Source organism: Pristiophorus japonicus, chromosome 31 (genome assembly GCF_044704955.1).
Source record: "Pristiophorus japonicus isolate sPriJap1 chromosome 31, sPriJap1.hap1, whole genome shotgun sequence".
Lineage (NCBI taxonomy): Eukaryota > Metazoa > Chordata > Chondrichthyes > Pristiophoridae > Pristiophorus > Pristiophorus japonicus.
In genome coordinates this window covers 1,865,770-1,888,504 of record NC_092007.1, presented here as the reverse complement: position 1 = coordinate 1,888,504, position 22,735 = coordinate 1,865,770, and the positions used below count along the sequence as shown (strand labels likewise).

General features: G+C 56.3%; 1 protein-coding gene across 1 annotated transcript in view; it reads right to left on the bottom strand.

The window, feature by feature from the left end:
- Positions 1-1,237: 1,237 nt before the first annotated feature.
- LOC139240297 (cell adhesion molecule CEACAM5-like) overlaps positions 1,238-22,735 on the bottom strand; it is a 132,106-nt gene continuing 110,608 nt past the window's right edge. The window contains exons 15-17 of the mRNA XM_070868759.1: positions 5,151-5,207; positions 2,300-2,353; positions 1,238-1,535 (exon numbers count right to left, since the gene is read on the bottom strand). Coding sequence (XP_070724860.1) covers positions 1,525-1,535; positions 2,300-2,353; positions 5,151-5,207 — 122 coding nt within the window. The 3' untranslated portion in view covers positions 1,238-1,524. The remainder of the gene's footprint in view (positions 1,536-2,299; positions 2,354-5,150; positions 5,208-22,735) is intronic.

The window sequence follows — 22,735 nt, the reverse complement described above, 5'->3', positions numbered from 1 at the left end:
ATCAAATTGTTGTCTTATAATGCTCCTGTGAAGCGTCTTGGGACGTTTTACTACATTAAAGGCACTATATATATATACAAGCTGTTTTGTTGTTGTTCCTCCAGACACTGGATGATAAAACAAGTTGGAAATTCAACTTGCTCATAGCACAAAATGGACAGTAGCGCACTATTAAACTCCCCACCCGATATTCAAGTTCAATTGAGCTGAATATCGGCAGGAAGTACAACAACAACAAGTTGAATTTATATAGCACGCAGTAAAACGTCCCAAGGCGCTTCACAGAAACGTAATCAAAGAAAATTTGACACCGAGCCACATAAGGAGATATTTGGACAGGTAATCAAAAGCTTGGTCAAAGGGGTAGGTTTTAAAGAGCATCTTAGAGTAGAGAAAGATAGAGAGGTGGTGAGGTTTAGGGAGGCAAATACAGAGATTGGGGCCCGGGCAGCTAAAAGCATGGCCGGAAATGGTGAAAGAAAGATTGGCATTTGTATAGCACCTTTCATGGCCTTAGGATGTCCTAAAGCCAATGAATACTTTTTGAAATGTAGCCACTGTTGTAATGTAGGAAACGCAGCAACCAATATGCCCACAGCAAGCTCCCAAAGATGGCAATGTGATAATGACCAGATAATCTGTGATGGTAATCGAAGGATAAATACTGGCCACACACCGGGGATATCTCTCCTGCTGTTTTTCAAAATAGTGGCCGTAGGATCTTTTACGTCAACCTAAGAAGACAGACGGGGCCTCGGTTTAACATCTCATCTGAAAGACAACACCTACAGCAGTGCAGCACTCCCTCAGCACTGCATTGGAGTGTCTGCCTAGATTTTGTGCTCAAGTCTCTGGAGTGGGACTTGATCCCACAACTTTCATGGCTCAAGAGGAGGGTGCTACCTGATAAAACTAGAGGACGCACAAGCGGATGGGCAAGTGGCCAAAAATTGGATCAGCGGAGATATTGGTGGGTTTGTAGGACTGGAGGAGGTTACAGAGCTAGGGAGGGGCTATCGCTCAAGTCGAATTTTTAGTCCTAATTGTTAATCAGTTGTTTTGTCTTTTAATGTAAATACCCCTGTAGCACAGTCAAGCTTTGCTTCTGGTCAAAATTACAGATATGCAACAGCTGTAGCCAAACACTGTTTTTTGTTCAACATACGTTTATCAGAATGTGTGTCGAGATTACAAGTGACTCCGATAAGTAGCTGAGAGCACACCAATTCAAGAGCTAGAAGTACATCGGTCTGTAAAAGGCACACATCGGAAAGGTTACATTGAGTACGCCTGTGTTATCTCCTCCCTCCTGATTCTAATAGTTGAATTCATAGAGTCGGACGGTGTAGCCCTCACACAGGTGACGGACATGGACAATGCAAAATAAATCATTGTTTGTGAAAGAATATGTTGGTGATTACGTGGATCTGCAGATTGGCTTTGGAGTGGTGCAGTTAACATTAGATTCATGCCTCTTCATTTGAAGCTCCCATTTCTAGTTGGTCCATCGGGGTAGACGTTTACTTAAGCATTCTCTGAAAATGTGAAAAACAGTAAATGCTAAGTCAATAATCATTCTATCCTCACTTTTATAAATCGCTCCTATTTAATATTATTAGTTAGTCTCTTGTGGAATGATGCAGCAAGCAATTTGAAAAGCAAGTAGTATGTTAGCTTTTGTTACAAAGGGATTAGAGTATAAGAGCAAAGAAGCCTTACTGCAATTATACAAGGCCTTGGTGAGACCACACCTGGAGCACTATGCACAGTTTTGGTTTCCTTACCTAAGGAAGGACATACTTGCCTTAGAGGCGGTGCAACGAAGGTTCACTGGACTGAGGGATGAGGGGATTTCTTTACTCTTATCCTCCAATCCCTTTGTAACAAAAGTTAAAATCGAAAGGAATATTGGGCGAGATAGATAACAGGCGATCAATCTGCTCGCCACTGAAGCTGAATTTCACCTCCTGAGATTGAAGAGGTACTGATGGGTGAGGACAGAGTGACAGCTGAGGCCAATAGGCTCACCTTACCCGACAGCCGTCAGTGAAGTGTACACGGTAAGGCACCAGGCTGCTATTCCCTGTTGTCACCAGGTGTGGTGCCATAGGGTACCAAAGCCAGCCGTGGAGTTGTGCTGGTATCAGTGTCACTGGGGCCCTTCTGGCCAGTATGGCTCCGTACCTCACCCAGCTCTGTTGTTGACCATTGTCAGCAATGAAGAACTTTATTTTTTAACATACAGCAGTTAAAGAAAAATCAAGAGAAAGCTACAAAAGTGAAAATAAGGATAAAATACCTTTATTTCCTCCCTCCTCGCTCCTGTTGTTACTAAATAGCCATGCAGAATGTGCTTCAAATGAAAAAATGTATTGTTTATGGAAAATAAATCACTAATTAATTTGTTGTTTCTTGTATCTATTTATTTATGGTCAGAACTAAATCATACTACATTTCACTCCTCTAATATAGATTTCAAAGGCAGTATTAAGAGTGTTTCCCACAGTAAGGTTACTGACTACGATTTCTATCTTCCATATATACTGTAACTCTAAATACGTCAAGACAAAAGGGGTTGTTTTTCAATGTGCCTCTCTGGTGTACAATTAGCCTTGTGACTCAGCCGCTCATTGTAACAAGCACTCAATCAGCAACATCCAGTTTTATGTCTGTGCAGTGTACTGAAACCATACACAGACGCTTTACCACCAAAATGCACCATTTAATTTTTGCCGTCTCATCCAGCATTAGCATCTAGAAAATGCATTACGGTGAGGAGAATTATTGATACGTGGTGAACTGCCTGAAAGGGATTGAATAGTAACTTTCAAAAGGATATTGAATATGTACTTGAGATGGAAGATAAATACAGAGCTGTTGAGAATGCGCAGGGGTGTAATTGTACAGCTCTTTCTAAGAGCCAGCACAGGCACGATGGGCCGAATGGCCTTCTTCGGTGCTGCATGATTCTGTGATTCTAAGCCCCCCTTCTACTTGCTTGCTTTGAACAGTGGTATCTTGTCAGCCCTTCAACATCATGAGGGGTCTGGACAGAGTAGATAGAGAGAAACTGTTCCCATTGGCAGTAGGGTCAAGAACCAGAGGACACAGATTTAAGGTGAATGGCAGAAGAACCAAAGGTGACTTCAGGATAAACTTTTTTTACGCATCGATGGGTTAGGATCTGGAATACACTGTCTGAGAGGGTGGTGGAGGCAGACCCAATCATTGCTTTCAAAAAGGGAATTGGATGAGCAAATACTTAAAGGAAAAAAATTGCAGGGTATAATGTATTATCTTCATGGGTTCTTTGCTTAAGAATTCATAGCAACAGATTGTTATGAGTTCAAGCTGGCGGTGAGCAATTTGAGACAGTATCAAGGAAGGAAAAAATAAAGAAAGGAGAGAGAAAAAAATAAAGAAAGGAGAGAGACAGAGAGAGAAAGAGGGAAAAAGAGGAGGGAAAGAAAGAAAGACAAAGAAAGTAAGAGAGAGAAAGAGAAAGAAAAAGAGAAATAAAGGGAGAGAAAGACCAAAAGAGAGAAAGGAAGGAAAGAAAGAGAAAGAGAACGAGAGAAAGAGAGAGAGAGAGAGTTACAAGAGAAAAGAAATAAAGAAAGAGAAATACAGAAATGAGAGAGAGAGGGAAAGAGGGAAAGAGAGAAAGAGGGAGAGAGAGAGAGAGAGCGAGAGAGAGAGAGAAAGAGAGGAAAGGAAGAAAGGAAGGAAGGAAGGAGAGAAAGACTAAAAGAGAGAAAGGAAGGAAAGAGAGAATGAGAGAGAGAAAGGGTTACAAGAGAAAAGAAAGAAAGAGAAAGAAAGAAGTGAGAGAAAGAAATAAAGAGGGAAAGAGGGAAGGTAAGAAATAGAGAAAGCAAGAGAAAGAAAGGGAGAGAGGGAACGAAAGAGAGAAAGAAAGGAGAGAAAGAGAGAAATAAAGGAATGAATGACAGAGAGAAAGTAAAAAAGGAAGAAGAGAAAGAAAGAAATGAGAGAATGAGAGAAAGGAGAGAAAAGGTTACAAGAAAGAGAAAAGAAAGAGAAAGAAAGGAGGGGAAGAGAGGGGAAGAGAGGGAGAGAGAGAGAAAAAAAGGAGGAAGGAAGGAAGGAGAGAAAGAGAAAGAGAGAGAGAGAAAGGGAGAGAGAAAGAAAGAAAGGATCAAAGGAGCGAATGGAGAGAAAGAAAGAACGAACAAAGAAGAAACAAAGTAAAGAGAGAAAGAAAGAGAGATAGAGCGAAAAAAGAAAAAAAAGTAAAAAGAAAACAAAAGAAAAAAGCGAAAGTTACAAGAAAGGAGAGAAAGAGAGAAAGAATGATGAAAGAAAGAAGGGAGAAAAAGGAAGGAGAGAAAAAAGAAAGGAGAGTTAAAAGAGAAAAGAAATAAAGAAAGAGAAATAAAGAGAAAGAAAGAAGAGAAAGCGAGAGCGAGAGAGAGAGAAGAAAGAAAAAAGAAAGAAGTGAAAGAGTTAAAAGAAATAGGGAAAGAAAGGAGAGAAAAAAGGAGAGGAAGGAAAAAGAAAGACAGACGGAAAGAGAGGTGAGAAAGAACGGAGAGATTTAAATGAAAGAGAAAATAAATAAAGAGAAATAAAGAGAAAGAGAGATAGAAAGGAAGGAGGGAAAGAAAGGAGAGAAAGAGTTAAAATAAAGAGAAAAGAAATAAAGAAAGAGAAATAGAGGAAGAAGGAAGAGAAAGAGAGAAAGAAAGAGACAGAAAGAAAGGAAGAAAGGACGAACAAACAAAAGATAGGGAGAAAAGAAAGATAAATAAATAAAGAGAAAGAAAGAAAAGATAGAAAGGATGGAGGGAACGAGAAAGACAGAGAGAAAGAAAGAAAGTAAAGAGCAGGACCTCGGTTTAACGTTTCATCCGACAGTGGAGAACTCCCTCAGCACTGCACTAGAGTGTCAGCCTCGAGTTTTGTGCTCAAGTCTCATGGAGTGGGGCTTGAACCCATAACGTTTATTGAGTCAGAGGTGAGAGTGCTGCCCACTGAGCCACGGCCGACACTAGTTGCAATTCGGACTCTTCTGCCATGAAAACTAAACTACGGCAACCAGAGGCAATCTTTCCCAATATATCTAGAATAACTCCGTCTTATTCCACTGCCATTGTATGCAATATTCACAGTCTTTCATTATCACCTACCTGCAACTTTGCCTTTGTGTGGCTTGTTTACTCGGGCATATAAATCCACGGGAACATCTGCACAATGTAGAATCAAATCCAAAAGATAGGTTTCACTGAAAATATTGCATTTGTCAAATCACGATTTATTAATCACACCAAGTCCTTTCGTTCAATTTGCCTCAGACCAAGGAACACGAGGGTAACCAAATCATTGAAGTTGATGGCACAGAATAATGTCTTGGTGAAGAGGTTTCTCCTGAATTCCCCATTGGATTTATTATTATATTAATGAGAATAAGGGGTTTTGGGTAGCGGGCAGTGAGTGGAGCTGAGTCTATGATCAGATTAGCCATGATCGTATTAAATGGCGGAGCAGGCTTGAGGGGCCGTATGGCCTACTCCTGCTCCTATTTTTTACATTCTTATGTCCTTAATGGCCCCATTTGTATGCTATTTTAAGGGCAATGAGAACCCATTTATAATAACCAGGCTAATGTTTACATCAATTCCTTTCTGCCATTCTGCACAGATGTTCCTCCAAAACAAAATAACATCAAAACCTGAAGTTTAATTTGTCTCCCATAACATATTAATTTATTGTACTTTGAAACTGCTGCAATTTCTTGTCCCCCTTAGTCCATTCACATTATTCGAGACCAATGTATTCATGCCTCCTAATAAAGGAAGTGTGCCCGATAATCCTCCCATTATTTACTCTCTAGCTCTTCCCTCCTCTCGTGCTCTTTCCCAACTTTGTGGGCAGCTGTTGCTTTCTCCTGCAGCCTCCGGCTCTTTTTCACCTCCTGTTTGTACCTTCCCTGCTGTTTCAGCCTCTTCCTTACATTAAGTTTAGGCATCGGAGCTGCCCCTTCTCCCTCCTTCCACATGATGTCACCCCACCACCTACTTCCATGTCTCCATCCCCCTCTGACTGCTCACTCTCGAGCTCTTCTGCAATCTCCCCTCCCCGCTCCCTGTCAGATACATAATCTCCTTTAGAGAGTCTTCCTGCTATCATGGTTTCTCCAACAGTGCCACTCCCTTCAGCCTCATCTCCACCACTGACCCTCTCTGGGACAACGGCGCGTCTTCACCTATCTTACGCTCTTTTGACGACTTTGTCTCCCCGCTCCCGTCCTGCTGCCTCTTTAAGGGTCCTGCCTCTTGCCCCCTCCTGCTCCCTGAGAAGTCCGACTGCCTGTCTTTCTTTGGAGTACTTTCAACTAACCCGCACCCTGCTGCCTCCACTCCCCGCACGGACACTTGATTCTTTGTAAGGGGCGGGGAGGGGGTGTGTGTTCTCTATGAGGGAGTCAGATTCCCTTCTGACCAACCCCCTTTGAATCGCTCCCCCTCCCTTGGGTTCTGTACTCTGGATTTATTTGGGGGGTGTGACAAAAGTGCAGAGGACGCTGGTTTGATGCAAAGAACTTTGGTTTTATTATAGTCAAGGTATTACAGGCTTATGACTCTAGTAAGAAAATACACGGCCAAACTTACAATCACTCTAATAAAGTACCGTACACTACACATTCAAAGGGGGTTGCAGTAAAATGATACCTCCCATCTCCCAATACCTAACTCTAGCTAGGTTAGACTCCAGAGCGGCAGGGAATTATGCTTACCAACCCCATGGATAGGTAATGGTAGAGGGTGATATTCTTCCTTCCTTCAGGACTTCAAGACTGGAGAAGTTAGTTTTATAACTGTCACCCAGAGTGACTCAGAGCCCCTCCCACCCAGGGTGACCCACTGGCCCCTCCCACCCAGAGAGACCCACTGACCCCTCCCACCCAGAGAGACCCACTGACCCCTCCAATCCAGAGTCAACCAGAGCCCCTCACACCCAGAGAGACCCACTGACCCCTCCCACCCAGAGTGACCCACGAGCCCCTCCCACCCAGAATGACCCACTGACCCCTCCCACCCAGAGTGACCCACTGGCCTCTCCCACCGAGTGACCCAGAGCTCCTCTCTCCCAGTGTACCAGAGCCCCTCTCTCCCAGTGTGACCCAGAGCCCCTCCCACCCAGAGTGACCCACTGGCCCCTCCCACCCAGAGTGACCCGCTGACCCCACCACCGAGTGACCCAGAGCCGCTTGCTGCCAGTGACCCCAGAGCTCCTCCCATCCAGTGGCCCAGAGCCCCATCCGCACAGAGTGACCCACGGCCCCTCCCACACAGTGATGCACTGACCCATCCCATCCAGAGTGACCCACTGATCCCGCCCACCCAGAGTGAACCAGAAACCCCTCCCACCCAGAGTGATCTATTGACCCTTCCCACAAAAGTGACCCACTGACCCCTCCCACCCAGAGTGACCCACTGACCCCTCCCACCCAGAGGGACCCACTGACCCCTCCCATCCAGAGGGACCCACTGACCCCTCCCACCCAGAATGACCCACTGACCCCTCCCACCCAGAGGGACCCACTGACCCCTCCCACCCAGAGTGACCCAGAGCCCCTCCCACCCAGACAGACCCAGAGCCACTCCCACCCAGTGGCCCAGAGCCCCTCCCACTCAGAGTGAGCCACTGGCCCCTCCTATCCAGAGTGACCCAGAATCCCACCCACCCAGGGTGACCCACTGACCCGTCCCAACAAGAGTAAATCAGAGCCCCTCCCACCCAGTGACCTATTGACTCTTCCACCCAGAGTGACTCATTGACCCCTCCCACCCAGAGTGACCCACTGACACCTCCCACTCAGAGTGACCCACTGACCCCTCCCACCCAGTGTGACCCACTTAACCTTCCCACCAAGAATGACCCAGGGCTCCTATCACCCAGAGAGACCCACGGACCCCTCTTACCCAGAGTGACCCACAGACCACTCCCAAGAGTGACCCATTGACCTCTCCCACCCAGAGGGAACAAATGACCCCTCCCACCCAGAATGACCCAGAGCCCCTCCCACCCAGTGACACAGAGCCCCTCCCACCCAGAGTGACCCGCTAACCCCTCCCACCAAGAGTGACCCAGAGCCCCTCCCTCCCAGTGGGACCCATTGACCTCTCCCACTCAGAGTGATCCACTGACCCCTCCCACCCAGAGTGACCCAGAGCCCCTCCCACCCAGTGACCCTCTGACCCCTCCCACCCAGTGACCCACTGACCCCTCCCACCCAGAGTGACCCACTGATCCCTCCCACCGAGAGTGACCCAGAGCCCCTCCCACCCAGAGTGACCCATAGTCCCTCCCACCCAGAGTGACCCACTGACCCCTCCCACCCAGTGACTAATGACCCCTCCCACCCAGAGTGATCCATTGACGCCTCCCACCCAGAGTGACCCAGAGCCCCTCACACCCAGAGTGACCCACTGACACCTCCCACCCAGAGTGACCCACTGACACCTCCCAACCAGAGTGACCCACTGACCCCTCCCACCCAGTGTGACCCACTGAACCTTCCCACCAAGAATAACCCAGGGCTCCTAACACCCAGAGAGACCTATTGACCCCTCCCACCCAGAGGGACCCACTGACTCCTCCCACCCAGAGTGACCCACTGACCCTTCCCACCCAGATTGACCCACTGACCCCTCCCTCCGAGAGTGACGCACTGACACCTCCCACGCAGAGTGACCCAGGGCCCCTCCCACCCAGAGTGACCCACTGGACCCTCCCACGCAGAGTGACCCACTGATCCCTCCCACCCAGAGTGACCCACTGACCCCTCCCACCGAGAGTGACCCAGAGCCTCTCCCACCCAGAGTGACTCATAGCCCCTCCCACCCAGAGTGAGCCATTGATCCCTCCCACCCAGAGTGACCCACTAACCCCTCCCACCCAGAGTGACACACTGACCACTCCCACCGAGAGTGACCCAGAGCCTCTCCCACCCAGAGTGACTCATAGCCCCTCCCATCCAGAGTGACCCACTGACCCCTCCCACGTAGTGACCCACTGACCCCTCCCACCCAGAGTGATCCATTGACGCCTCCCACCCAGCGTGACCCAGAGCCCCTCCCACCCAGTGACCTATTGACTCTTCCACCCAGAGTGACCCACTGACCCCTCCCACCCAGAGTGACCCACTGACCCCTCCCACCCAGAGTAAACCACTGGCCCCTCCCTCCCAGTGACACAGAGCCCCTCCCACCCAGAGGGATCCATTGATCCCTCACACCCAGAGTGACCCACTGACCCCTCCCACCCAGAGTGACCCAGAGCCCCTCCCACCCAGAGAGACCCAGAGCCCCCCCCACCAAGTGACCTAGAGACCCTCCCACTCAGAGTGAGCCACTGCCCCCTCCCATCCAGAGTGAACCAGAGCCCCTCCCACCCAGTGACCTATTGACTCTTCCACCCAGAGTGACTCATTGACCCCTCCCACCCAGAGTGACCCAATGACACCTCCCACCCAGAGTGACCCACTGACCCCTCCCACCCAGTGTGACCCACTTAACCTTCCCACCAAGAATGATCCAGGGTTCCTATCACCCAGAGAGACCCACGGACCCCTCTTACCCAGAGTGACCCACAGACCCCTCCCAAGAGTGACCCACTGACATCTCCCACCCAGAGGGAACAAATGACCTCTCCCACTCAGAGTGACCCACTGACCCCTCCCACCCAGAGTGACCCAGAGCCCCTCCCACCCAGTGACCCTCTGACCCCTCCCACCCAGAGTGACCCACTGATCCCTCCCACCGAGAGTGACCCAGAGCCCCACCCACCCAGAGTGACCCATAGTCCCTCCCACCCAGAGTGACCCACTGACCCCTCCCACCCAGTGACCAATGACCCCTCCAACCCAGAGTGATCCATTGACGCCTCCCACCCAGAGTGACCCAGAGCCCCTCCCACCCAGGGTGACCCACTGACACCTCCCACCCAGAGTGACCAACTGACACCTCCCACCCAGAGTGACCCACTGACCCCTCCCACCCAGTGTGACCCACTTAACCTTCCCACCAAGAATGATCCAGGGCTCCTATCACCCAGAGAGACCCACGGACCCCTCTTACCCAGAGTGACCCACAGACCCCTCCCAAGAGTGACCCACTGACATCTCCCACCCAGAGGGAACAAATGACCTCTCCCACCCAGAATGACCCTGAGCCCCTCCCACCCAGTGACACAGAGCCCCTCGCACCCAGAGTGACACACTGACCCCTCCCACCCAGTGACCCAGAGACCCTCCCACCCAGAGTGACCCACTGACCCCTCCCACCAAGAGTGACCCAGAGCCCCTCCCACCCAGAGGGACCCATTGACCCTTCCCACCCAGAGTGACCCACTGACCCCTCCCACCCAGAGTGACCCACTGATCCCTCCCACCGAGAGTGACCCAGAGCCCCTCCCACCCAGAGTGACCCATAGCCCCTCCCACCCAGAGTGACCCAGAGCCCCTCCCACCCAGTGACCCATAGCCCCTCCCACCCAGAGTGACCCACTGACCCCTCCCACCCAGTGACCAATGACCCCTCCCACCCAGAGTGATCCATCGACGCCTCCCACCCAGAGTGACCCAGAGCCCCTCCCACCCAGAGTGACCCACTGACACCTCCCACCCAGAGTGACCCACTGACCCCTACCACCCAGTGTGACCCACAGAACCTTCCCACCTAGAATGACCCAGGGCTCCTATCACCCAGGGAGACCCACGGACCGCTCTTACCCAGATTGGCCCACAGACCCCTCCCATGAGTGACCCACTGACCTCTTCCACCCAGAGGGAACAAATGACCCCTCCCACCCAGAATGACCCAGAGCCCCTCCCACCCAGTGACACAGAGCCCCTCGCACCCAGAGTGACACAATGACCCCTCCCACCCAGTGACCCAGAGACCCTCCCACCCAGAATGACACACTGACACCTCCCACCCAGAGTGACCCACTGACCCCTCCCACCAAGAGTGACCCAGAGCCCCTCCCACCCAGAGTGACCCAGAGCCCCTCCCATCAGAATGACCCACTGACCCCTCCCACCCAGTGACCAATGACCCCTCCCACCCAGAGTGATCCATTAACGCCTCCCACCCAGAGTGACCCACTGACACTTCCCACCCAGAGTGACTCACTGACACCTCCCACCCAGTGTGACCCACTGAAACTTCCGACCAAGAATGACGCAGGGCTCCTATCACCCAGAGGGACCCACTGACCCCTCCCACCCAGAGTGACCCACTGACCCCTCCCACCCAGACTGTGCCACGGACCTCTCCCACCCAGAGTGACTCTCTGACTGCTCCCACCCAGAGTGAACCAGACCCCTCCCACACAGAGTGACCCACTGACCCCTCCCACCCAGACTGACCCACGGACCCCACCCACCAAGAGACCCAGAGCCCCTCTCACACAGTGAACCACTGGCCCCTCCCACCAAGTGTAACCCACTGGCCCCTCCTTCCCAGTGACCCAGAGCCCCTCCCACCCAGTGACCCAGAGTCCCTCCAACCCAGGGTGACCCACTGAATCTTCCCACCCAGAGTGAACCAGAGTCCCTCCCACCCAGTGACCTATTGATCACTCCCACCCAGAGTGACCCACTGATCCCTCCCACCCAGAGTGAACCAGAGTCCCTCCTACACAGAGTGACCCACTGACCCTTCCCACCCAGACTGTCCCACTGACCCCTCCCACCCATAGTGACCTACTGACCCCTCTCACCCAGAGTGACCTACTGTCCCCTCCCACCCAGAGTGACCTACTGTCCCCTCCCACCCAGAGTGACCAACTGATCCCTCCCACCCAGACTGTACCACTGACCACTCCCACCCAGAGTGACCCACAGATTCCTCCCACCCAGAGCGAACCAGAGCCACTCCTACACAGAGTGACGCACTGACCCCTCGCACCCAGACTGTCACACTGACCCCTCCCACCCAAAGCGACCTACTGTCCCCTCCCACCCAGAGTGACCTCTTGACCCCTCCCACCCAGAGTGACCCACTGGACCCTCCCACCCAGAGTGAGCCACTGACCCCTCCAGCAAGAGTGACCCACTGACCACTCACACCCAGAGTGAAGCAGAGCCCCTCCCACCCAGAGTGACCCACTGACCCCTTCCACCCCGTGACCCACTGACCGCCCCCACCCAGAGTGACCCACTGACCCCTCCCACCGAGAGTGACCCAGAGCCGCTCCCACGCAGAGTGACCCACAGCCCCTCCCACCCAGAGTGACCCACTGACACCTCACACCCAGAGTGACCCACTGACCCCTCCCACCCAGTTTGACCCACTGAACCTTCCCACCAAGAATGACCCAAGGCTCCTATCACCCAGAGAGACTCACGGACGCCTCTTACCCAGAGAGACCCACAGACTCCTCCCAAGAGTGATCCACTGACCTCTCCCACCTAGAGGGAACAAATGACCCCTCCCACCCAGAATGACCCAGAACCCCTCCCACCCACTGACACAGAGCCCCTCGCACCCAGAGTGACACACTGACACCTCCCACCCAGTGACCCAGAGAACATCCCACCCAGAATGACACACTGACCCATCCCACCAAGAGTGACCCAGATCCCCTCCCACCCAGACAGACCCAGAGCCCCTCCCACCCAGTGACCCAGAGCCCCTCCCACTCAGAGTGAGCCACCGGCCCCTCCCATCCAGAGTGACCCAGAATCCCTCCCACCCAGGGTGACCCACTGACCCCTCCCAACAAGAGTGAACCAGAGCGCCCCACACCCAGTGACCTATTGACTCCTCCCACCCAGAGTGACTCATTGACCCCTCCCACCCAGACTGTCCCACTGACCACTCCCACCCAGAGTGACCCACTGAGCCCTCCCACCCAGAGTGACCCACTGACCCCTCCCACCCAGTGTAACCCATTGATCCCTCCCACACAGAGTGAACCAGAGCCCCTCCCACCCAGAGTGACCCACTGACCCCTCCCACCCAGACTATCCCACTGACCCCTCCCACCCAGAGTGACCCACTGACTCCTCCCACCCAAAGTGACCCACTGAACCCTCCCACCCAGACTGTCCCACTGACCACTCCCACGCAGAGTGACCCACTGATCCTTCCCACCCTGAGTGACCCACTGACCCCTCCCACCCAGAGTGACACTGATCCCTCCCACCCAGAGTGACCCACTGACTCCTCCCACCCAAAGTGACCCACTGAACCCTCCCACCCAGACTGTCCCACTGACCACTCCCACGCAGAATGACCCACTGATCCTTCCCACCCTGAGTGACCCACTGACCCCTCCCACCCAGAGTGACACTGATCCCTCCCACCCAGAGTGACCCACTGACTCCTCCCACCCAAAGTGACCCACTGACACCTCCCACCCAGAGTGACCCACTGACCCCTCCCACCCAGAGTGACCCACTGACCTCTCCCACCCAGAGTGACCCACTGATCCCTCCCACCCAGAGTGACCCACTGACCCCTCACACACAGAGTGACGCACTGACGCCTCCCACCCACAGTGACCCACTGACCCTTCCCACCCAGAGTGACGCACTGAACCCTCCAACCCAGACTGCCACACTGACCACTCCCACTAAGAGTGACGCACTGACGCCTCCCACCCACAGTGACCCACTGACCCTTCCCACCCAGAGTGACGCACTGAACCCTCCCACCCAGAGTGACCCAATGCCCCCCTGCACCGAGACTGACCCACGGAACCCTACAACCAAGTAACCCAGAGCTCCTCCCACCCAGAGTGACCCACTGAACTCTCCCACCCAGAGTGACCCAAGGACCCCTCCCACCCAGAGTGACCCACTGACCCCTCCCACCCAGAGTGAACCAGAGCCCCTCCCACCCAGAGTGAACCAGTGCCCCTCCCACCCAGAGTGACCCAATGCCCCCCCCCCCACCCAGACTGACCAATGGACTCCACCCACCAAGTACCCCAGAGCCCCTCCCACACAGTAAACCACTGGCCCCTCCCACACAGAGTGACCCAGAATTCCTCCCACCCAGGGTGACCCACCGACTCCTCCCAACAAGAGTGAACCAGAGCCCGTCCCACCCAGTGACCTATTGACTCCTCCCACCCAGAGTGACTCATTGACCCCTCCCACCCAGACTGTCCCACTGACCAATCCCACCCAGAGTGACCCACTGATCCCTCCCACCCAGAGTGACCCAATGACCCCTCCCACCGAGAGTGACCCACTGATGCCTCCCACCCAGAGTGAACCAGAGCCCCTCCCACCCAGAGTGACCCACTGACCCCTCCCACCCGGAGTGACTTTCTGACCGTTCCCACCCAGAGTGACCCACTGACCCCTCCCACCCAGAGTGACCCACTGATCCCTCCCACCCAGAGTGACCCACTGACCCCTCACACACAGAGTGACGCACTGACGCCTCCCACCCACAGTGACCCACTGACCCTTCCCACCCAGAGTGACGCACTGAACCCTCCAACCCAGACTGCCACACTGACCACTCCCACTAAGAGTGACGCACTGACGCCTCCCACCCACAGTGACCCACTGACCCTTCCCACCCAGAGTGACGCACTGAAACCTCCCACCCAGAGTGACCCAATGCCCCCATGCACCCAGACTGACCCACGGAACCCTCCAACCAAGTAACCCAGAGCTCCTCCCACCCAGAGTGACCCACTGAACTCTCCCACCCAGAGTGACCCAAGGACCCCTCCCACCCAGAGTGACCCACTGACCCCTCCCACCCAGAGTGAACCAGAGCCCCTCCCACCCAGAGTGAACCAGTGCCCCTCCCACCCAGAGTGACCCAATGCCCCCCCCCCACCCAGACTGACCAATGGACCCCACCCACCAAGTAACCCAGAGCCCCTCCCACACAGTGAACCACTGGTCCCTCCCACACAGAGTGACCCAGAATTCCTCCCACCCAGGGTGACCCACCGACTCCTCCCAACAAGAGTGAACCAGAGCCCGTCCCACCCAGTGACCTATTGACTCCTCCCACCCAGAGTGACTCATTGACCCCTCCCACACAGACTGTCCCACTGACCAATCCCACCTAGAGTGACCCACTGATCCCTCCCACCCAGAGTGACCCAATGACCCCTCCCACCGAGAGTGACCCACTGATGCCTCCCACCCAGAGTGAACCAGAGCCCTAACCACCCAGAGTGACCCACTGACCCCTCCCACCCAGAGTGACTCTCTGACCGTTCCCACCCAGAGTGACCCACTGACCCCTCCCACCCAGAGTGACCCACTGATCCCTCCCACCCAGAGTGACCCACTGACCCCTCACACACAGAGTGACGCACTGACGCCTCCCACCCACAGTGACCCACTGACCCTTCCCACCCAGAGTGACGCACTGAACCCTCCAACCCAGACTGCCACACTGACCACTCCCACTAAGAGTGACGCACTGACGCCTCCCACCCACAGTGACCCACTGACCCTTCCCACCCAGAGTGACGCACTGAACCCTCCCACCCAGAGTGACCCAATGCCCCCCCGCACCCAGACTGACCCACGGAACCCTCCCACCAAGTAACCCAGAGCTCCTCACACCCAGAGTGACCCACTGAACTCTCCCACCCAGAGTGACCCAAGGACCCCTCCCACCCAGAGTGACCCACTGACCCCTCCCACCCAGAGTGAACCAGAGCCCCTCCCACCCAGAGTGAACCAGAGCCCCTCCCACCCAAAGTGACCCAATGCCCCCCCCCACCCAGACTGACCAATGGACTCCACCCACTGAGTAACCCAGAGCCCCTCCCACACAGTGAACCACTGGCGCCTCCCACCCACAGTGACCCACTGACCCTTCCCACCCAGAGTGACGCACTGAACCCTCCCACCCAGAGTGACCCAATGCCCCCCCCGCACCCAGACTGACCCACGGAACCCTCCAACCAAGTAACCCAGAGCTCCTCCCACCCAGAGTGACCCACTGAACTCTCCCACCCAGAGTGACCCAAGGACCCCTCCCCCCAGAGTGACCCACTGACCCCTCCCACCCAGAGTGAACCAGCGCCCCTCCCACCCAGAGTGAACCAGAGTCCCTCCCACCCAGAGTGACCCAATGCCCCCCCCACCCAGACTGACCAATGGACCCCACCCACCGAGTAACCCAGAGCCCCTCCCACACAGTGAACCACTGGCCCCTCCCACCCAGAGTGACCCAGAATTCCTCCCAACCAGGGTGACCCACCGACTCCTCCCAACAAGAGTGAACCAGAGCCCCCCCCGCACCCAGACTGACCCACGGAACCCTCCAACCAAGTAACCCAGAGCTCCTCCCACCCAGAGTGACCCACTGAACTCTCCCACCCAGAGTGACCCAAGGACCCCTCCCACCCAGAGTGACCCACTGACCCCTCCCACCCAGTGAACCAGCGCCCCTCCCACCCAGAGTGAACCAGAGTCCCTCCCACCCAGAGTGACCCAATGCCCCCCCCACCCAGACTGACCAATGGACCCCACCCACCGAGTAACCCAGAGCCCCTCCCACACAGTGAACCACTGGCCCCTCCCACCCAGAGTGACCCAGAATTCCTCCCACCCAGGGTGACCCACCGACTCCTCCCAACAAGAGTGAACCAGAGCCCGTCCCACCCAGTGACCTATTGACTCCTCCCACCCAGAGTGACTCATTGACCCCTCCCAGCCAGACTGTCCCACTGACCACTCCCACCCAGAGTGACCCACTGATCCCTCCCACCCAGAGTGACCCAATGACCCCTCCCACCGAGAGTGACCCACTGATCCCTCCCACCCAGAGTGAACCAGAGCCCCTCCCACCCAGAGTGACCCACTGGTCCCTCCCACCCAGAGTGAGCCACTGATCCCTCCCACACAGAGTGAACCAGAGCCCTTCCCACCCAGAGTGACCCACTGACCCCTCCCACCCAGAGGGATCCACTGACCCCTCCCAACTAAAGTGATCCACTGACCCCTCCCACCCAGAGTGAAGCAGAGCCCCTCCCACCCAGAGTGACCCACTGACCCCTCCCACACAGTGACCCACTGACCCCTTCCACCCAGAGTGAGCCACTGATCCCTCCCACCCAGAGTGACCCACTGAACCCCCCACCCAGAGTGACACAATGACCACTCTTACCCAGAGTGACCCACAGACCCCTCCCACCAAGAGTAACCCACTGACCCCTCCCACCTAGAGTGCACCAATGACCACTCTCAACCAGAGTGACCCACTGATCCCTCCCACCCAGACTGACCCAGAGCCCCTCTCACCCAGTGACACAGAGGCCCTCCCACCCAGAGTGACCCAAAGCCCCCTACACCCAGACTAACCCATCGACCCTACCCACCAAGTGACCCAGAGCCCCTCCCAACAAGAGTGAACCAGAGCCCGTCCCACCCAGTGACCCACTGACCTCTCCCACCCAGTGACCCACTGATCCCTCCCACCCAGAGTGACCCACTTACCCCTCCCACCCAGAGTGACCCACTAATCCCTCCCACCCAGAGTGAACCAGAGCCCTTCCCACCCAGAGAGACCCACTGACCCCTCCCACCCAGAGGGACCCACTGACCCCTTCCAACTAAAGTGACCCACTGACCCCTCCCACCCAGAGTGAATCAGAGCCCTCCCGCCCAGAGTGAGCCACTGACCCACCCCACCCAGAGTGACCCACTGATCCCTCCCACCCAGAGTGACCCTGAGCCACTCCCAACCAGAGTGTCCCATTGACCGCTCACACCCAGAGTGACCCACTGACCCCTTCCACCCAGAGTGACCCACTGATCCCTCCCACCCAGAGTGACCCACTGACCCCCCAACCCAGAGTGACCCACGGACCCCTCTTACCCAGAGTGACCCACAGACCCCTCCCACCTAGAGTGAACCAATGACCACTCCCAACCAAAGTGACCAATGACCCCTCCCACCCAGTGACCCAGAGACCCTCCCACCCAGAATGACACACTGACCCCTACCACCCAGAGTGACCCACTGACCCCTCCCACCCAGAGTCACCCACTGGCCCCTCCCATCCAGATTGACCCACTGACCCCTCCGACCCAGAGTAAACCAGGCTTCCTCTCACCAAAAGTGAACCAGGGCCCCTCCCATCCAGAGTGACCCATTGACCCCTCCCACCCAGAGTGACCCACTGACCCCCCACCCAGACTGACCAATGGAACACTCCCACCGAGTGACCCAGAGCCGCTCCCACACAGAGTGACCCACTGATCCCTCCTACCCAGAGTGACCCACTGACCCCTCGCACCCAGAGTGACCCACTGATCCCTCCCACCCAGATTGACCAACTGACCTCTTCCACCCAGAGTGACCCATTGACCCCTCCCACCCAGAGTGACCCACTGACCCCACCCACCGAGTGACCCAGAGCCCCTCCCACACAGTGAACCACTTGCCCCTCCCATCCAGAGTGACCCAGAATCCCTCCCACCCAGGGTGACCCACTGACCCCTCCCAACAAGAGTGATCCAGAGCCCCTCCCAACCAGTGACCTATTGACTCCTCCCACCAGAGTGACTCATTGACCCCTCCCACCCAGATTGTCCCACTGACCACTCCCACCCAGAGTGACCGATTGACCCCTCCCTCCCAGAGTGACCCACTGATCCCTCCCACCCAGAGTGAACCAGAGCCCCTCCCACCCAGAGTGACCCACTGACCCCTCCCACCCAGACTGCCCCACTGACATCTCCCACCCAGAATGATGCACTGACCTCTCCCACCCAGAGTGACCCACTGACCCCTCCCACCCAGACTGTCCCACTGACTACTCCCACACAGAGTGACCCACTGACCCCTCCCACCCAGAGTGACCCACTGACCCCTCCCACCCAGAGTGACCCACTGACTCCTCCCACCCAGAGTGACGCACTGATCCATCCCACCCAGAGTGAACCAGAGCCCCTCCCACCCAGAGTGAACCAGAGCCCCTCCCACCCAGAGTGACCCACTGACCCCTGCCACCCAGAGGGACCCACGAACCCTCCCAGCTCGAGTGACCCACTGACCCCTCCTACCCAGAGTGATCCTGAGCCTCTCCCACCCAGAGTGACCCAGAGCCACTCCCACCCAGAGTGACCCACTGACCCATCCCACCCAGAGCGACCCACTGACCCCTCCCACCCAGAGTGACGAACTGACCCCTCCCACCCAGAGTGATTCGATGCCCACCCACCCAGACTGACCCATGGAACCCTCCCACCGAGTGACCCAGAGCCGCTCCCACACAGAGTGAACCACTGACCCCGCCCACCCAGAGTGACCCACTAACCCCTCCCACCCAGAGTGACCCACTGACCTCTCCCACCCAGAGTGACCCACTGACCCCTCCCACCCAGAGTGAACCAGAGCCCTCGCACCCAGAATGACCCACTGACACTTCGCACCCAGAGTGACCCACTGATCCCACCCACCCAGAGTGACCCACTGACCCCTCCCACCCAGAGTGATCCAATGCCCCCCACCCCACCGAAGCTGACCCATGTACCCCACCCAACGAGTGACCCAGAGCCCCTCCCACACAATAAACCACTGGCCCCTCCCACCCAGAGTGACCCAGAATCCCTCCCACCCAGGGTGACCCACTGACCCCTCCCAACAAGAGTGAACCAGAGCCCCTCTACCCAGAGTGACCCACTGAACCTTTCCACCCAGACTGTCCCACTGACCACTCCCACCCAGAGTGACCCACTGATCCCTCCCATCCAGAATGATGCACTGACTGCTCCAACCCAGAGTGACCCACTGAACACTCCCACCCAGACTGCCCCACTGACCACTCCCACCCAGTGACCCACTGATCCCTCTCACCCAGAGTGACCCACTGACCCCTCCCACCTAGAGTGAACCAATGACCACTCCCAACCAAAGTGACCAATGACCCCTCCCACCCAGTGACCCAGAGCCCCTCCCATCCAGTGACACAGAGCCCCTCGCAGAGAGTGACCCACAGACCCCTCCCACCCAGTGACCCAGAGACCCTCCCACCCAGAATGACACACTGACCCCTACCACCCAGAGTGACCCACTGACCCCTCCCACCTGTAGTCACCCACTGGCCCCTCCCATCCAGATTGACCCACTGACCCCTCCGACCCAGAGTAAACCAGGGTTCCTCTCACCTATAGTGAACCAGAGCCCCTCCCATCCAGAGTGACCCATTGACTCCTCCCACCCAGAGTGACCCACTGACCCCCCACCCAGACTGACCAATGGAACACTCCCACCGAGTGACCCAGAGCCGCTCCCACACAGAGTGACCCACTGATCCCTCCCACCCAGAGTGACCCACTGACCCCTCGCACCCAGAGTGACCCACTGATCCCTCCCACCCAGATTGACCAACTGACCTCTTCCACCCAGAGTGACCCACTGAGCCCTCCCACCCAGAGTGACCCACTGACCCCACCCACCGAGTGACCCAGAGCCCCTCCCACACAGTGAACCACTTGCCCCTCCCATCCAGAGTGACCCAGAATCCCTCCCACCCAGGGTGACCCACTGACCCCTCCCAACAAGAGTGATCCAGAGCCCCTCCCAACCAGTGACCTATTGACTCCTCCCACCAGAGTGACTCATTGACCCCTCCCACCCAGTTGTCCCACTGACCACTCCCACCCAGAGTGACCGACTGATCCTTCCCACCCAGAGTGAACCAGAGCCCCTCCCACCCAGAGTGACCCACTGACCCCTCCCACCCAGACTGTCCCACTGACATCTCCCACCCAGAATGATGCACTGACCTCTCCCACCCAGAGTGACCCACTGACCCCTCCCACCCAGACTGTCCCACTGACTACTCCCACCCAGAGTGACCCACTGACCCCTCCCACCCAGAGTGACCCACTGACCCCTCCCACCCAGAGTGACCCACTGATCCCTCCCACCCAGAGTGACCCACTGACCCCTCCCACCCAGAGTGACGCACTGATCCATCCCACCCAGAGTGAACCAGAGCCCCTCCCACCCAGAGTGCCCCACTGACCCCTGCCACCCAGAGGGACCCACGAACCCTCCCAGCTAGAGTGACCCACTGACCCCTCCTACCCAGAGTGATCCTGAGCCTCTCCCACCCAGAGTGACCCAGAGCCACTCCCACCCAGAGTGACCCACTGACTCCTCCCACCCAGAGTGACCCAGAGCCACTCCCACCCAGAGTGACCCACTGACCCATCCCACCCAGAGCGACCCACTGACCCCTCCCACCCAGAGTGACGAACTGACCCCTCCCACCCAGAGTGATTCGATGCCCACCCTCCCAGACTGACCCATGGAACCCTCCCACCGAGTGACCCAGAGCCGCTCCCACACAGAGTGAACCACTGACCCCTCCCACCCAGAGTGACCCACTAACCCCTCCCACCCAGAGTGACCCACTGACCTCTCCCACCCAGAGTGACCCACTGACCCCTCCCACCCAGAGTGAACCAGAGCCCTCCCACCCAGAGTGACCCACTGACACTTCGCACCCAGAGTGACCCACTGATCCCGCCCACCCAGAGTGACCCACTGACCCCTCCCACCCAGAGTGAACCAGAGCCCTCCCACCCAGAGTGACCCACTGACACTTCGCACCCAGAGTGACCCAGAATCCCTCCCACCCAGGGTGACCCACTGACCCCTCCCAACAAGAGTGATCCAGAGCCCCTCCTACCCAGAGTGACCCACTAACCCCTCCCACCCAGATTGTCCCACTGACATCTCCCACCCAGAATGATGCACTGACCTCTCCCACCCAGAGTGACCCACTGAACCTTTCCACCCAGACTGTCCCACTGACCACTCCCACCCAGAGTGACCCACTGATCCCTCCCATCCAGAATGATGCACTGACCGCTCCAACCCAGAGTGCCCCACTGAACACTCCCACCCAGACTGCCCCACTGACCACTCCCACCCAGTGACCCACTGATCCCTCTCACCCAGAGTGACCCACTGACCCCTCCCACACAGAGTGACCTACTGATCATCCCACCCAGAGTGAACCAGAGCCCTTCCCACCCAGAGTGACCCACTGACCCCTCCCACACAGTGACCCACTGATCCCTCCCACCCAGAGTGACCCACTGGCCCCTCCCATCCAGATTGACCCACTGACCCCTCCGACCCAGAGTAAACCAGGGTTCCTCTCACACAGTGACCCACTGATCCCTCCCACCCAGAGTGACCCTGAGCCCCTCCCACCCAGAGGGACACAGAGCCACTCCCACCCAGAGTGACCCACTAACCCCTCCCACCCAGAGTGACCCAGAGCCCCTTCCACACAGAGTGACCCACTGAACCTTCCCACCAAGAGTGACCCAGGGCCCCTATCACCCAGAGTTATCCATTGACCCCTCACACCCAGAGTGACCCACTGACCGCTCCACCCAGAGTGATCCAGAGCCCCTCCCACCCAGTGACATAGAGCCCCTCCCACCCAGAGTGACCCAATGCCCCCCCACCCAGACTGACCCATCGACCCCACCCATCAAGTGACCCAGACCCCATCCCACCCAGAGTGACCCAGGATCCCTCCCACCCACGGTGACCCACCAACCCCTCCCAACAAGAGTGAACCAGTGCCCGTCCCACCCAGTGACCTATTGACTCCGCCCACCTAGAGTGACTCATTGACCCCTCCCACCAAGACTGTCCCACTGACCACTCCCACCCAGAGTGACCCACTGATCCCTCCCACTCAGAGTGACCCAATGACCCCTCCTACCCAGAGTGACCCACTGATC